Here is a 16,485-nt window from a genome sequence, read left to right on the forward strand (position 1 = left end):
ATGTGTGCTTGTGTATGTTTATATATATATACATAAATACATACATATACACATAAATACATATATATACACACATAAATATATATATGCATATTACTTGGAAATTCAAAGGACCTGGAATAGCTAAAACAATTTTTAATAAAAAAAGAAGAAAAAATTGGATATAAATACATATATATATACACACATAAATACACATATATATGCATATTATTTGGAAATACAAAGGACCTGGGAATAGCTAAAACAATTCTTAATAAAAAAGAAGAAAAAATTGGAGGACTCACACCAATTTTACAATACCAAGCTATAGTAATCAACACTGGTAGTAGCATAAGGATATGCCAATTCAATGACATAGAATTGAGAGTCCAGACATGTCTTTACATGGTCGTTTGGCTTTCAATAAGGGTGCCAAGATAATTCAGTGGGGAAGGAATAATATTTTTAACAAATGGTCTTGTGATAACTAGATACACACATAAAAAAGAATGAATTTGGAACACTATCTCTGAATATCCACAAATATTAACTCAAAATACACCATAGACTTAAATGTAAGAGTTAAACCATAAAATTTGTAGAAGAAAATCTTCATTACTTTGGGTGTTGAATAAAGTATTCTTAGGTATGACACCAAAAGTCCATGAATGAAAAAAATTGATAGTTGGAATTCATTAAAATGAAATACATTTGTACTTCACAGACACCTAAAGAAAGTGAAAAAACAATCCACAGGATGGGAGAAAATATTTATAAATCGTATTTTAATTTTGAGATCATATTTTGACAGTGGACTTTTATATAGAATATGCAAAGATATGTTACAACTCAATAGTTAAAAGACAAATGACTTCATTAAAAAATGGGCAAAAGATCTGAATAGACGTTTCTTTCCCTAAATAAGATATACAAATGGCCCATCCGCAACTGACAAGATTCTCAGCGTCATTAATCATTATGGAAATGCAAATCAAAACTGCAGTGAACTAAGACTTCACACCCACTATGATCTCTATAATTATAAAGGCAGACAATAAGAAGTGCAGGTAAAAATGTTTAGAAATGGGAACACTCACACATTGCTAATGGGAAAGTAAAATGCTATAGCCACTTTGGAAGACAGTTTGGCAGTTCAGTGCTTAAACAGAGAAACAAAATTATGCTACATTCATATATACAATTTTATACAGCATTGAAAGTGAATGACCTGCAGCCACATGCAACTGCCTGGAAATAGCTTTTTAAAGTGTTGAGTAAAGTAAGCAAAGCACAGAAGCACTTACATACCGTTTGATTCAATTTACAAAGTTCAAAGAAGGGACAAAACTGATCTAACTTGTTAGGAAATGCATACGTATGTGGTATAAATGTAAAAAAAAGCAAAAAGAACAATACCATAAAAATCAAAATAATGATTTCCTTTAATGAGAAGAAGGGAATTAGAAGACAGGTAATCCTGATCTCTGGCCATGTTTTATGTCTCAGCTTGAGTGATGAGCACTCCTGTTGTAACTTTCTCTATGTAGTATTTCACAATTTTTAAAAAGGTCAAAAAAAATGATGATTGTATATTGTAGAAAATGTTTCTTAAGGGTTTCCACATTTTTCCTTACCATTTTGTCTTCTCCTCGAAGCTTTTCTATGTCAGAATTTTGGATACTCACTAGTGTAATTAGAGAAAACAGCCCTGAAAATTGGAATTAAGTTTCCAGTTAGTAACTAACCATATGACTTGCAAACAAGACACTTCCTCTCTCTAGTCCTTAGTTTCTTGTGAAAAAAACTATTTGACCAAATTACTTATAAAACCCCATTCAGCCCCAACATTATATGAAATTACAGGAGTCAGTGTGATAGAACAGCAGTGGCAGCCCTGAAAAAAGATATCGTCACGGTGTTAACTGTGTTAACAAAATCAAGTTTCTTGATTTTTTTTTTTTTTTTTTTTACATATAAAATGAAAATGCTGCCTAACTCGGGGGTTATTGTGAGTTCTCCAGAGAAACAGAATGTGTGTGTTATGTGTGAATGTGTCTGTGTCTGTGTATACATACAGAGATTGAGCGAGATATATGGAAGGATGGATTTATTTTAAAGAATCGGCTTGAGGGATTGTGAGGGTTACAGGTCTGAAATTTTCAGGGCAGGCTGCCTGGCTGGAAATTCTAGCAGAAATTGATGTTGCAGTCTTGAGTCCAAAGGCAGTCTAGAGACAAAATTCCTTCCTTCTACTTTGGAGGACCTCAGTCTTTTCTTTTTAGGCCTTCAACTAATTGGATGAGGCCAACCTACATTATGGAGGGTAATCCATTTTACTTAGTCTACTGATTTAAATGTTAATCACACCTGAAAAATACCTTCCCATCAACATCTAGACGGGTGTTTGACCAAACGGTAGGGCACCATAGCCTAGCTAAGTTGACATGAAAAATTACATCACATGTATCTGTGAATGTTCATACCACTATGCCTGGTAATACCATAGATCTGTAATAATTATTTGCTTTCCTTTCTGACTAAGTTTATTTGGATCTTTATTTCCAAATATAGTTTTAAATCTGCCTCCAGATTTACATATCTCTCCAGATATATCCATACCACCTTAGATCAAGGCACTCAGCAAAGGTTTCTGGTGTAAATCAGTAAGATTAGAGATGTATTTCTAAAGTACTGCTTTCCCTTATTTTGGCATTTAGCACTTGTTTGGATTCTCTACTAGATTCTAGATACATTGAGTTTCAGGGATGGTATCTTTTCTCCATTGTGAAACCCAGTGCTACTATGTGCTCTCTGCTATTTGAGGCTCTCAAATATTTGTTGAATGAATGAATGAGCTGCAAGATTTGGATATATTTTTTAAAGGGATCTGCTTTTGTGTTAACATATAATTTTTATCATTTACTCAATTTGCTTAATGCTATTATGATAAATAAATTCAATAAAATTTGGTAAAGATGCTTTGTTCATGTGGATAGTCAAGCTGGTAAGGACACACAATGTGGAAGATGAAGACCAATATGAATTAGGAAAATGTGTGCCACACAGTATGTACAGTTTAGTTGTACTTAGTTGTACTCTCAATATTTGCCTATTATATAGGGTTTGTGTGTATGTTTGTGTACATACAGAGATTGAGAGGTTGTTTATTTCACAGTTGTCAGTGATGACAGATATGGTCAATATTTGCTTAATATTCTGCTTAAAATTCCTAGAAGGTTGTTGAAAATAGCTCCACCTAGAAATCTATTACATTTAATTGTAAATTTACATTTAATTGTCAATACTTTGCATTTGTATGTAAATATAGGTAATTCATTTAATTGTAAATATTTTGCTTTCTTTAAGGGAGAATGTTCTTTATAAATAGACATAGACAATAAACACACACACATGGCATACATATTTATCTCTTTCCTGTGTTTCAATTTTTTAAGGTGCTTTATCCAGCCTGAGTCCTGTGAATTCTCCCATCCATGGACCAGTGCCTGTTGGCTCTCTAACTAATCGATCACCTATAGAATTTCCTGATACTGCTGATGTTCTTACTAAGCCAAGTGTTGTTTTACACAGATCTCTGGGCAGTGCACCCAATTCACCAGATTTTTATCAACAAGTTAGAAATTCTGATAATAACTTATGTAACAGGTAAGTTTCCTAAATTTTTATTACTTCTGTTTCAAAGTATAGGTTATTTTAATAAGGTATTACTAATTTTCTAGCTCAATATTATAACTAGGTAATGGATTATCCTCTTCTTTATTTAGCTAGCAGTTTTTATTCTAAATACACTTTTACTCATTTCCATATTATTACTTATTTTCCAATTAAATGATCTTCATCTGAAGTGAAATATAGTGGTATTGTATCCATCATAAGACATCATTTAATTTATGAGAATTAGTCTATCCTACTTAGTGCCTACTTATAGTACTCAGTTTATATGGTGTTTGTTCTCATTTCTGCTTCAAGGGTAATAACTGTTTACTTCAGACTTCAGTGTTGACTTTCAAAATACGTTATTTCCTTCAGGGACATACAGATGCAGTCTAGGCTAAAGCATATTAAGTTTATAGAGAGATTGGAATAGTAGGATATTTTACAGTTGGGATCTTGGTTAAAAGTTAAGCAGATTTTCAAATTGTATTTAGGTAAAAAATATTTTCCTCATTTATTATAAATATACATATGTATATATATTTGTTTTATTCTATAAGCTGTGGACATCAAATAATGAAATATGTTTCAACATCAGAATCAGAGTCTGGTACAGACTGCCATAGTGAAAAATCAGGTGAGACTGCAAAAATCATGTGTGTTTGAATTTAAGAGCAATTTCTTACATTGTTTTTAAAATGAATAAATGTATCAGTTTAACTCCAGTTTCTCCATCTTTAAAATGAATATGATAACGTTTTTAGTCTACAGAGGAGTTAGTAAGAACAAATTATAAATATTAGATGGTGGAAGTATTCTGAAGAGTAAAAATGTGCTGTACAAATGAATATAGCCTTCTTAGGATATGGCTAGAGTTCATAAATAGTGAAATTGATTTTATTAATGTTGAAATTGAAGCCCAAAAATGTTTGCATACATTCTTTTATGGCACGGAGAAGTGTTTAAAATTTAATTAACTGTATTATTCTAAAACATTTTATATCCTCAAACAAGAAATACCATTAGTGATATAATTATAGGTGCTTTTTAACTTTATAAAATTGTTAACCCAAGTGTACAATAATAGTTAGCTAGGTACCTCAGACCATCGTTCTCCCTGAAGGTAGCTAGAAAAGCTGGACACATTATTAACAAAAATTAAAATCTGCTTGAAGCCACTGAAGAATTAACGAGTTACCAGTACAAAACCTAGAGGAGGACAGAAGTCCAAGAAAAAGAGCCTGGAGTTTGAGGCCATCAGAAGAGTTTTTCTGCTTCCAGAGGGACTAGTGACTGACAGGATAAGTGGTCCTTTGGTAGTTTCATGAGACTAGGGAGACAGGCAAGAGGTGAAGGCCTGCCTTGGTAGGAATAACTTGGTAAACTCTGCAGCACTGCACCCTAGGAATAAAGGTAAAACAAATAGATAAGCCCTCTCAGGGTTTATAGGTTCATATCAATCCCTTCACATGCTACCCAATCTACCCTTTTAAAGTGTACAATTCAGGTTTTTGGTTTTTGCATTTAAAGTACTGTTAAAACAAAACAAAACACAAAGAAGACCAATCCTTCACAAACTCTAACAAAAAGTAGAAGAGGAAGGAAAACTTCCCAACTTATCCTATAAGACCAGTATAATTCTGATACTATAACCAGACAAAGTCATCATAAGAAAACTAGAGACCCATATCCCTTTTGTATATAGACACAAGAATCCTTAACAAAATGCCAGAAAACTGAATCCAACAAATATAAAATGCTAGTATGACCAAGTGGTATTTATCCCAGGAATACAAGGACAGTTTAATTTGAAAATCAATCAATGTAACACTGCATTAATACAATAAAGGGGGAAAAACACATAATAATCAAACTAGATGCTAAAAAAGCATTTGACCAAACCCAACACTCTTTCATGACAAAAAATACTCAGACTAGTAATTTGCAGGGCAGTTCCTCAATCTGATAAAGGGTGTCTTTGAAAAACATATACCTAACATCATCATTAATGAAAAAGACTGATGCTTTTCCTCCAAGATTAAGAATAAGATAAGGAATTTTTGCTTTCAACACTTCTATTAAACATTGAGTTGGAGGTTTTAGTAAGGAAAATTAGAATATACTTTCTAGGTACATTCACTAAAATAATGTTTGTCCTGTCGTTCAATAATCATGTGACAGTTTTGATATGTTTTTGAACTTTTCATAAAGAGAATCACAGAGTATCTTTGTGTCTAGCTTCCTTTGTTAAATGTTACATTTTAAAGAATCATCCATATTGTTGCATTCTAGTTCATTCTCTGTAGTGTCTGTAATTGTAGTTCATTCTCTTTGCTCTACAGTGTTCACTTTTGTGAGTACACTATAGTTTATTTTTTCTACTCTTGATGGGTTCTGGGAAAGTTCCTGTTTAGGATACTACAAATAGGATGAGTAAAAACATTTTTTTACATGTGAATGAATGTTATATGAATGCTATTTAGCTAACAGTGCTGCTTGCTTTTTCCATGTGATTTAGGAAAAAGACTATCATTAATCACATTGGTGGAGAAATAACTAAAAATTCATATTGTGTTTTAATTTAAAAAAATTTTAGATGTGCTTTATTTAATCTCATTCATTCATAATTGTGAACCTAGAGTTCTCATATCCAAAACTCAAATAGTTTCAGATATTGGAAATTGTTTACATCAAATTGCTTAAAAAAGTTCCTATAGACAGGAAGATGTTCTATCCTATAGACAGGAACTTTTTGGGTTTCCCACTTTTATAACGAATATCCGCCCATCTCTCTCATTCATGAATAGGTAGATCAGATGACTTGTCTGTTGCCTGAGTATAAGACACCTGGGCCAAATAGTTCAGCAAGATACAACTTAATGGTGTCATTACTTAAAAAAATTTTTTGGTGTCATTAATTTAGATCGAATGCCAATGTGGTTTATTTTATCTGAATATTTTTTCAAATAACTTTTCTTATAAAACTATCCATATAGGGCAAGTTTTATTCTTATTTATTATTTTGTGTATTTTCTCAAAGGTGATGAAGACAACATTTTCTTAAAAGAATCACTCAGCCTTACAGAAACTCAAGAGGAAGTGGAAACAGAGAATAGAGACAGCAGAAAATCATTTTTGGAAGGTGATAATCACCTAATGGAAGAGGCACAGAATGAACAGCAACCAAATGTAAAAGATAAACTTTCAATATGATTATATTACGGTGAAATATATTAGTACTAGTTTCATTATTTTTGCCCAAAACAAGAATTTTAATATGATATTTTAACTTTTTGTTTTACTGATAAGTTACTATCATACATTAAAACCTTAGGTTAAAAAATAATTACTAATAAACATCCTAGAACACAGTGCATTCATTTAAAATTGAACACATTTTATTTACTTTTATAGTGTATATATTACTTTCTATGCTGATATTTTCTTCATTGCATATGTTAAAGTATATAATGTGCATGTCATTAGAAAGAATGAAAATCATCTATAAAAGCACTTTTTTTTGTTCTTAAAAGTTCAAAATTTAAGCTTTTTAGGGGAAAAAATCCATCTATTTTTGGGAAGTTAAACTAGTAGTAAATGCTAATGTGAGTTTCTTTCTATTATCCTTTGATACCTGTATCTTCTAAAATGGAAATAATGGATTTCAGATTTGTATAGTGTTTTAGAAATGTAATATTTTTATTTATAAAAGTAATGTGAAGATTAATAAGTCTTCTGATGCCTAGAAGACATATTTTTCTGAAGATAGCATTCTAGGAGAAGAAATAGAAAGTACAGATTATACTTGAGAATAACTGTCATAGAAAATAGTACTGATTTTGTAATGTTCAGTTTAAGTGTTATCATTTGGATATGAATTTAACAGTATTTATAAAAAAGTAAGGTTAAGTTGGTTTGGGTTTCTTTCCCCCCATACAGATTGAACAGGAGGTATCACTGGATCTGATTTTAATAGAAGATTATGACTCATTAATAGAAAAGATGAGCAACTGGAATTTTCAAATTTTTGAAGTTGTAGAAAAGATGGGAGAGAAATCAGGAAAAATCCTTAGTCAGGTTTGTTTCAAATATCCACATCTATTATAAATTAATTTTTTCTTGAATCTGTATACAAAACAAAATCTAAAAATGTACGATATTTATTTAGGTACAAGTTCAGCATTGTTCATTGAATTATTTTCACAAATGAAGTTTCCAGTAGGAAATCTGAGAAGAGAAACCTGTATATATAAACTCATATAAAAACTATGTTGTTATATGTAATGTGTTTCATATAATTATTTATATATATAAATGAAAAGTATTTTTTTTGCTTGTGTTGATGGGATTTAATTTTATTAAAGAAGTAATAAATTGAGTATATTGAATCTTGAGATTGAAACGGACATAAAAGGTGGTCCAGTTCTAAGCCCTGAAACTCACACTTCATTTTCTCACCTGCCGTCCCTCTGCTCCACCCATGCTGGAGCCTTGGGAAAATACTTCCATTTCACCACCAGACGCAAAGTTCTCTCTCCCTGCTGCATCCATACAACATCATCAAGTTATCCTTCCCAAAGTATCAATCACTCTTATTAACTCCAAAGTATCTTATCTATGAAATGTAAGAATATAAGGATAAATTATGTGGACAGAATAAAAGTTGATCTCTTTGAGGTCTTTAGGAACAAAAATATGATAAATACATTTTTCTGAATTTTTTAATATCTAGGGTTAGAATAGAATAGAATTCATATATCCTTCAGTAAGTTATGAATAAAAGGCTAAAATGCAAGAATGGGACAGTCTAACAACTGAGACATGATATGTTAATCTGTTTTCGCTTTTAAGGGCCTTAGGGTGATGCCTTCCTTTTTCATCTTTTGGGAAGAAGTCATTGTAGGGAAGTTTTTAAAAAATTATTTACTTAAAAACACATACGTGTTTAACGTTCCTAAATGCAAATCACAAAAACATATTATACTACAAATAAAAATTTTGATTTTTTAAAGTGACATATATTTTAATTGACATATAGGTTATGTATACCTTATTTCAAGACACTGGTTTGTTGGAAATATTTAATATTCCCACTCTACAATTCATGAACTATTTTCGTGCATTAGAAAATGGCTATCGAGACATTCCTTGTAAGTATGACACATCTTATTATCTAAGTTCAAATAATACTGGTTTTGAAACTCTATTATTGTTCCCTTCAGATATTCCCTTAAATGTGTTTTAAATTACAGAAATGTTTGGAAAAGTCTTAAAATAGGGATTTTAAAAAGTATCCTACTACCTAGAGTCACTGACTACTGTTAACATTTTGGTATACATTCCTCAAGACTTTTTCTTACATATATTTGTTGTCTTATAAAGTGAGTCATAATACTGATACCTATTTATAACCTGTTTCATTAAATTATTATATGGTATGTATCTTTAAGTTAACAGTTGTTCATTTGAGTACCTTATTTTTAAAAAATGTTTGGTTGTATTAAATATAAATCAAGGGTTTCAGAAAATTTTTGACTTTACAATGCTTAAAACCTATCCATAGAATTTCTTTTTAAACTGTATGTTGATTTATGGAATAATTTTAATGGCTGATTTTATGGTAAAATACAATTTGAATTTCATATAAGGAAAAGATAAAGGTTTTTTTATGTGTCAATACCCTCTACAGTTTCCTTTCATATGGATACATTTTTGGGAGATAAATTATATAAATCGATTATTCTTAAATGGCATAACTCATTAATGATTACTTAATCATATAATGTGAGTTATATATAGTATAATTTACATTTATAAAGTATGTATTTTTAAAAGTGACTGAGTTTTATGAATGGACTAAAGTAATATTTTTAAATGTACTTCAAGGGAAGGGGTATGGAAAGAAAGAGGTGGTAAGGAGTCTTCACTGTCTCCTAATTAGGATATATATAAGTAAAGAGTCTCCAGATCTAACTTTTCCAAACTTTAGTATGCAAATTTGTAAATAGGAATGCAGTAGTACCTACCCCATAAGTAGTGTAATATAAGATAATCTGCATAAATCATGTAACAGAATTCATGGGTATATAGTAAATGGTCAATAAAACGTGGTGATTTTATTAATGTTAATTAAGCTCTTAGTGGATTAACATTATGTCATATCTAAGCCTGAACACTTAGTATAGTATTATCTGTTAATGCTACATAGTGTAGGTACTTAACTAAATATTTATGAAAGTGTTAAATTTTATTGAATATCAGCTATGACTGTAATCATTAGATTCACAAGGTTTATCTCATTTAATCTTTGTTGGAAAGGTTATATCACTTACCTTTCACAGGTGAGAAGTAAAAACAAAGGAGGATCTTTCCCAAGATCATAAAACTAGAAATAACAAAGCTGTGTTTCATTTGTAGATCTTGCCTTTTCACATAGTGATATTTCAGTAAACGGGTGTTTTATTGATCACATACTGTATATGTCAGACACTGTTTTGGATGTTTTCATATATCATTAACATTTAATCCTTACTATAAGTCTGAGAGATAAGGTTGGGTTTTGTTCATTGTTCATTGTTTTCTTTTGGCTTAGGGGAAAGTTTAAGTATCTAGAATTTGTAACTGTTTTGTGTGCCTATGTGCAAAAACTGTTTTGTGTGAGAATGTGGAGCTCCATAATCCAAGCACTACTTACATAATATTTTTTAAAGCTACAAAATAGCAATCTTAAGTAAATTTTCAAATGCCTTTCAGTTAGCCTTTATTACCCTGCCTTTTCTTTGACCCCTTTACTGTGTTTTCATAATATATGTGAAGGTTGTTAAAAAAGAACTTCTAACTCATAAAGAGACTTTAAATAATAAGATGAAACAAAAATATAACTGTGGGAAATTATTCTAAGCCATACATTTTATTTATGAGGATATAGCATGACTAGAAAATTTTACTTTTTAAAATGTCCTTTGTTAAACATAATGAAATAATCATTTTATAAAATATTTTGGTGACTTCAGATCACAACTGTATACATGCCACAGATGTCCTACATGCAGTTTGGTATCTGACGACAAGGCCAGTTCCTGGTTTACAGCAGATCCACAATGATCATGGAACCAGAAATGAAACAGGTACTTGCTTCTACAAATCTATCTTTTAGTTATTTGATTATGAATTATAAATGAAGCTATCTCATTTCATTACCTCTGTTCTTTAAAAATTTTTAGGTAAGCTTTGGAACATGTAAAGGACTATGTAAATTTTGGTGCATAATGACATGTAAATTAGGAAACCCAGAACCCATGTTATGAGCTAGGTTAAGATTCAATACTGCTGGATCTACCATGTTTCTTTTCTGTGTCCCATCCTGCTGCTTTCCCCACAGGGGTAACCACTGTCCTGAATATTCTGATAATCATTTCTTTGCTCTTTTTCTTTTAATTCTTTGGTTTTGTTTTAGGTATAAATTTAAAATATAAAACATTCCCATCTTAAAGGGACATGTTTAAAAGCCTCACATAAGTATGTAAATGATAACTAAAAAACTTTTTGTTAACATTCAAATTTTGCTTCCAAAGAATTTAATTCTATTCCTCATCATACATACAATTATTTATATAAGTATAATTTCTTATAACATTCATGACCCTCTTTTTCTAGTTTATAAAATACGGGAAAAATACTTCAATAAGAACAGACACACATCAGAACAGAATATGCTCAGTTACAAATGCCTGAGAAATACTGCCATACTAATCAGTGTAAATATCGTAGACTCACCCACTCCTTTCCATTCTTTGGTGGTTAAGTCTGAAGTACTGCCATTATTTGCTTGATGGATTTGCCTAATATCACTGGTTCATTTTTGTTTGCCATCCACATTTACTCTTTTCTAGCGTTCATTCCTTCCAGTAAGTTCTGTGCTTCCATCAGAGATCTTTTTTCTTTTTGTTTATAATGTATTTATTTTGTCTTAATACTTTCATATTTAAGCACATATGAAGGTATCATTTCCATCAACATCTTATTTCTGCAGTTTTGTTGAAAATTGACTATTAGTCTTATTTCTCCTTAAAAGTAATATACCCCTTTTCTCTTTGCTTTTTTTTTTTTTTTTTTTAGCATTTTGACTGTGAAGTATGCAGGTGATTCTCTTTCTATTTCACTCGAGCTTCAGTGAGCTTCTTGAATATGATAATTAATATTCTTTAATGGTTTCTGCCATGCTTTTCAAAAGCCTAATTCCAAAGCTACTTACACATCGTTATGGCAATACCCCACTTCTATGTACCAAAATTTGTATTAGTTTCCTATTGCTACTTTAAAAATTACTGTAGACTTAGTGGCTTAAAACAATATAAATTTATTATCTTATAATTCTGGTAGTCAGAAGTCCAAAACAGGTCCAACTGGGCAAAAATCAAGGTGTTGGCAGGGTTTTCTTCCTACAGTCTTTAAAGGAGAATATGTTTCCTTGTCTCCTCTACCTTCTAAAAGTCACCTGCACTCTGGCTCATGGTCCCTTCTTCAAAGACATCAGCATAGAGAGCATCTTCAAGTCTCTCTGACCCTGACCTTTTCATCTTCTCAAAGAGTTAGCAAAAACTAGTCAGCTATAACCTTGGCTTTCTGTCCAGAGTATGCCTTCCTGCCAGTAAATCTTTTAGCATCTTTTGCAGTCTGGACAGTTTGAGAATTTCCCAAATTCAAGACCCAGTTCCTTTTTACTTAACAGTTCTCCCTCAATTGTCTTTTTCCTCTCACATTTTACTACAAACAGTAAGAAATCAGGCTATATCCTCAATACTTCACTTGGAAATCTCTAAGTTTGTTTATAGGTCTTGTATTACATATATCTGCAGCACACAATTTGGCTAAGCTCTTGGCTGCTATATAACAATGATCCCCTTTCCTCCAGTTTCCAATAATATGTTCCTCATTTCTTCATTAACAGCAGTTTTCTACAACCAGCCTGTTCATGATTCTTTAAGGCAGTATATGTCTCCTCTCCCTCCTACTTCCTCCTGAGTTCTAGTTTAGTAGCAGTATTATAAGTCCTTAGACACAATGTTACAGAATCAAGCATCTGTTAAAATGGAAAATTATGGTACAAAGAAAAACTACAAAGACTGTAGGATGTGCTGCCTTACTCTAATTGCATTGGAGAACTGACAGAGAAGAAATGACTGTGGCACTGCAAGCACAAGCAGCAAAAGCAGAAGTCAGTAAGTGGGACCACAACCACAAAGAGCTCTGCCAGCAGAGCAGATAGTCAAAACAATGAAAAGGCAACCTACCAAATGGAAGCAAGAATTTGCCAACCATATATTGAATAACAGGCTAATATCCAAAATACATAATCATACAATTTAATAACAAACTAACAACAACAAAAAAAACAACTGATTTTTAAAAAATGGGCAGAGGAACTAAAAAGACATTTTTTTCAAATAAGCATCTAAATGGCCAACAGGTACATGGAAAGATGCTGATCACAAATTGTCAGGGAAATGCAATAAAAAACTTCAGTGAGTGATCATCTCACAACTGTTAGAACAGCCATCATCAAGAAGACAAGAGATACCAAGTGTTGGTGAGGATGTGGAGAGAAGGGGACCACTCTGCGCTTTTTGCGGGAGGGCAGCAGCTGTGGAAGACAGTATGGGAGTTCCTCACCCAGTGAATGTGAAAACGAGTTTGAGAGGTGTCTGCACTCCCATGTCTGCACTGCCACTGCAGTGGCAATTCACAGTAGCCAAGACAGGGGAACAACCTAAGTGTCCATCAGTGGAAGAATGGAGAAGGAAGATGTGGTGTATATACACACAATGGAATATTATTCGGCCTCAAAGAAGAAGGAAATCCTGCCATCTGCAACAACATGGCTAGAACTTCAGGGCATGATGCCAAGTGAAATAAGTCAGAGAAAGACAAACACTGTGTGATATTACTTACAAGTGGAATCTAAAAGAGCCAAACTTGTGAAAATGGAGAGTAGAATGATGGTTACCAGAGGCTGGCTGGTGGGGGAACTGGGCATATGTTATTTAAGGGTACAGACTTGGAACTAGTAGATAAACAAGTCCTGGAGAGCCAGTGCACAGCATGGTGATTAGAGACAACAATGATGTATCATAAACTTCAGTGTTGCTGAGAGACTGTCTTAATTGTTCCCGCCATAAAAAATGAAATAAATATGTGATATGATGGAGGTGTTAGCTAAATAATAGCTCGGTGGTAATCATCTTGCAATATATAAATGTGTCAAATCAAAATGTTATATATCTGAAACTTACTGCTGTATGTGTCAAGTATATTTCACTAAAAAAGAAATGACAAGTTTAGCGTTTCAATGAGTGGTTAGAGAAGCAGATAACTCCTCTAAAATAATGGGACTTTAAGAATTCCTTATTTATTATAACAGTAGGATCATAAGTTCTGAAACAAAACCCATGTCTGATTGTGAAATTACCTGAAATGCAATGCAATTTGAGTTCATGGCTTCACTAGGCCCCTTAGGTTAGAATTATGGTATTGATTGAGAAACAAAGGACCTGAGAATTGGAAGGGGAATATTTGGTTAGATTTTGATAAATCCTATTAGCCTAAACCCTTCAAATCCTGTTGTACCTCCCCACATCCCTCAAACTCTGCTGTGTCTCCCCGCTTGAGAAACAACCATTTCTCATTGTGTTTGTTGCCTAAAAACCCTGTAATGACCTCAACTGAGATTCTTGACCTGTAGGAGAATGCTAGTTCACCTCTAAATCCAGTCCCACCACCTCTGTTATCTTTGAGACCTGTAATTAAACTTAAATCTTGGCAGATCTTAGGGGACTAAGTACTAAGTTTGCACACCAGAATAATTTGTCAATTTTATATTGGCAGAATCCTGAGGAATATATGTGGGAACAGATTTTAAGTGTTAGACCAGGGATAAGGAAGGTAATGGTGGATCATTCTGGATTTATTGACATAGAGCATACCTACCACAGAGTTTTAATTCAGTGCATTAGTTTGAGTAATTGGCAGTGGCTCTAACATTTTGCTCCATTAGTTGTTTGAAGTCAAGGCATTAAGAGTAATTGAGGTGTCACAACTAACTGATATACTGTAGAAGATGGAATTCAAAGGCTTGCAGTGATAGAATGTTGAAGTGGGTTGATCATGTAGTCTTCTCACTCATCTGTAAGTATGTCCCTCAGAAGTGTCCCCCTGTATCAAAGTGTTGAGAAATACATTCATTGCACCACTAATTCCTGGAAGGTGAAATGCCACACTGGTCTACCAACAGGAGTCGGGGCTTATGGAATTTAAGTGATGAAAGGACTTTTGGCTTGGTCCCATCTCATTGTAGTCATTCCATTCTCTGAACCTACCCATTTCCTGAATGTACAGTTCAAGTGAATGTCTGCAGCTGAGGAAGAAGTTCACCAACTGGTAGAATCCCTTCATTGATTCCTTGATCTTTGCAGAGAGGACCAGAATGGTAGGAAAGAAGAAATGGAATCTCCTGCAATTGCCTCATCATAACAATATAGTGAACCAAAGCAGTACCAGATTTCTGGATGACTTGCAGAAATTAGTGCCACTATCAAATACTTTATAGATGCAGGAGTGCTGATTCCCATCACATTGCTGTTCGACTTGGTACTTTGTGCTTTTACACAAGATGACCGGATCTTGGGAAATGATGGTGAATTATTCTAAACTGAATCTTCAGATGGTGACTTCAGTTGCCACAGCTGTTCCAGATAATGATACTTTGAATAAGTCAACCTAATTCATGCTATTTGGTACACAGCTGTTGATCTGGAGATTTTTTTCCTTCTCTATGTATACATGTTAGCAAAATCCAGAAGGCATTTATTTTCACCTGGGAGGCATAGTACCCTTTCATTATCCTTGTCCTAGGCTGTGTGGTCTCCTATTTTCTGTTACAGTCTAGTCTAATCCCATAAGGTACCAGTGTAGTCTAGTATATTGACAAGATAATGCTGAAAAGCTCTGTTGAACAAGATGTGGCAAATATCCTAGATGCCTTAATAAGGCTGCTAGAGGATGAGAGATGAGTGAAATTACACAAAAATTGAGAGATCTGCCACTTCAGTGACATTACTGGGGATCCTGTGGTCCAAGACATGAGGAGATGTCTTCTTCAAGGTCAGGGACAATTGGTATATTTTGAATTTTCTACCTGGAGGGCTCTTTGGATTCTGAAGCCAAACTTGTCACATCTGAGTAGTATTGCTCCAATCCATTAACTGTAAGGCTATGGATTTTATGTGGAAGCCAGAGAAAGAGAATCACATGAGATAGTTTCAGATTGTTGTGCAAGCTGCTCTAACACTTCCAGCAGTTCTCAAAGTGTCTTTGGCAGATAGAGGGATCCTCCATGGAGTTTATTGAAGACTATTATAGGAGAATCACAGTAGAAATACATAGGACTTTAAAACAAAGCCAGTTCTTCTTCCTCAGATAACTATGCTCCTTCTGTAAAACAGCTGTAGATTGTTACTGGGCTCTGATGTTGAAATTTGACCCTGTGTACTAGATTATCACAACCTGCCCTTGATGAACTTGGGGCCTTCTGACCCTCCAATCTGTAGAGTTGGTATATGTGGTAGCACTCAGTCATCAAGATGAAGAATTATTTACAAGATTATTTTCGAGCTCCTGAAGCCACAGGAAACTCAGTGAGCCCAGATTCCCATGGCATCTATTGCTAAGACATTAGCACTCTTCCTTCATCCATATGGCTTCATAGGGAATTCCCGTGACCAGCTGACTGCAGGAGAGAACACCTGGTTTATAGGTAGTTTGTCCAATATG

General features: G+C 33.2%; 1 protein-coding gene across 2 annotated transcripts in view; it reads left to right on the top strand.

Annotated features, from left to right (window-relative positions):
• Nucleotides 1-16,485, top strand: part of PDE3B (phosphodiesterase 3B) — a 147,151-nt gene that overhangs the window by 106,976 nt on the left and 23,690 nt on the right. For both annotated transcript variants that reach the window (XR_008999243.1, XM_036918073.2), the window contains exons 6-11: nt 3,438-3,648; nt 4,218-4,294; nt 6,698-6,846; nt 7,597-7,734; nt 8,696-8,807; nt 10,671-10,784. Coding sequence is in view for 1 of the 2 variants with exons in the window: in XM_036918073.2 (XP_036773968.2) it covers nt 3,438-3,648; nt 4,218-4,294; nt 6,698-6,846; nt 7,597-7,734; nt 8,696-8,807; nt 10,671-10,784 (801 nt within the window). In the remaining variant the exon portion in view is untranslated. The remainder of the gene's footprint in view (nt 1-3,437; nt 3,649-4,217; nt 4,295-6,697; nt 6,847-7,596; nt 7,735-8,695; nt 8,808-10,670; nt 10,785-16,485) is intronic.

This window comes from Manis pentadactyla, chromosome 9 (genome assembly GCF_030020395.1).
Source record: "Manis pentadactyla isolate mManPen7 chromosome 9, mManPen7.hap1, whole genome shotgun sequence".
Lineage (NCBI taxonomy): Eukaryota > Metazoa > Chordata > Mammalia > Pholidota > Manidae > Manis > Manis pentadactyla.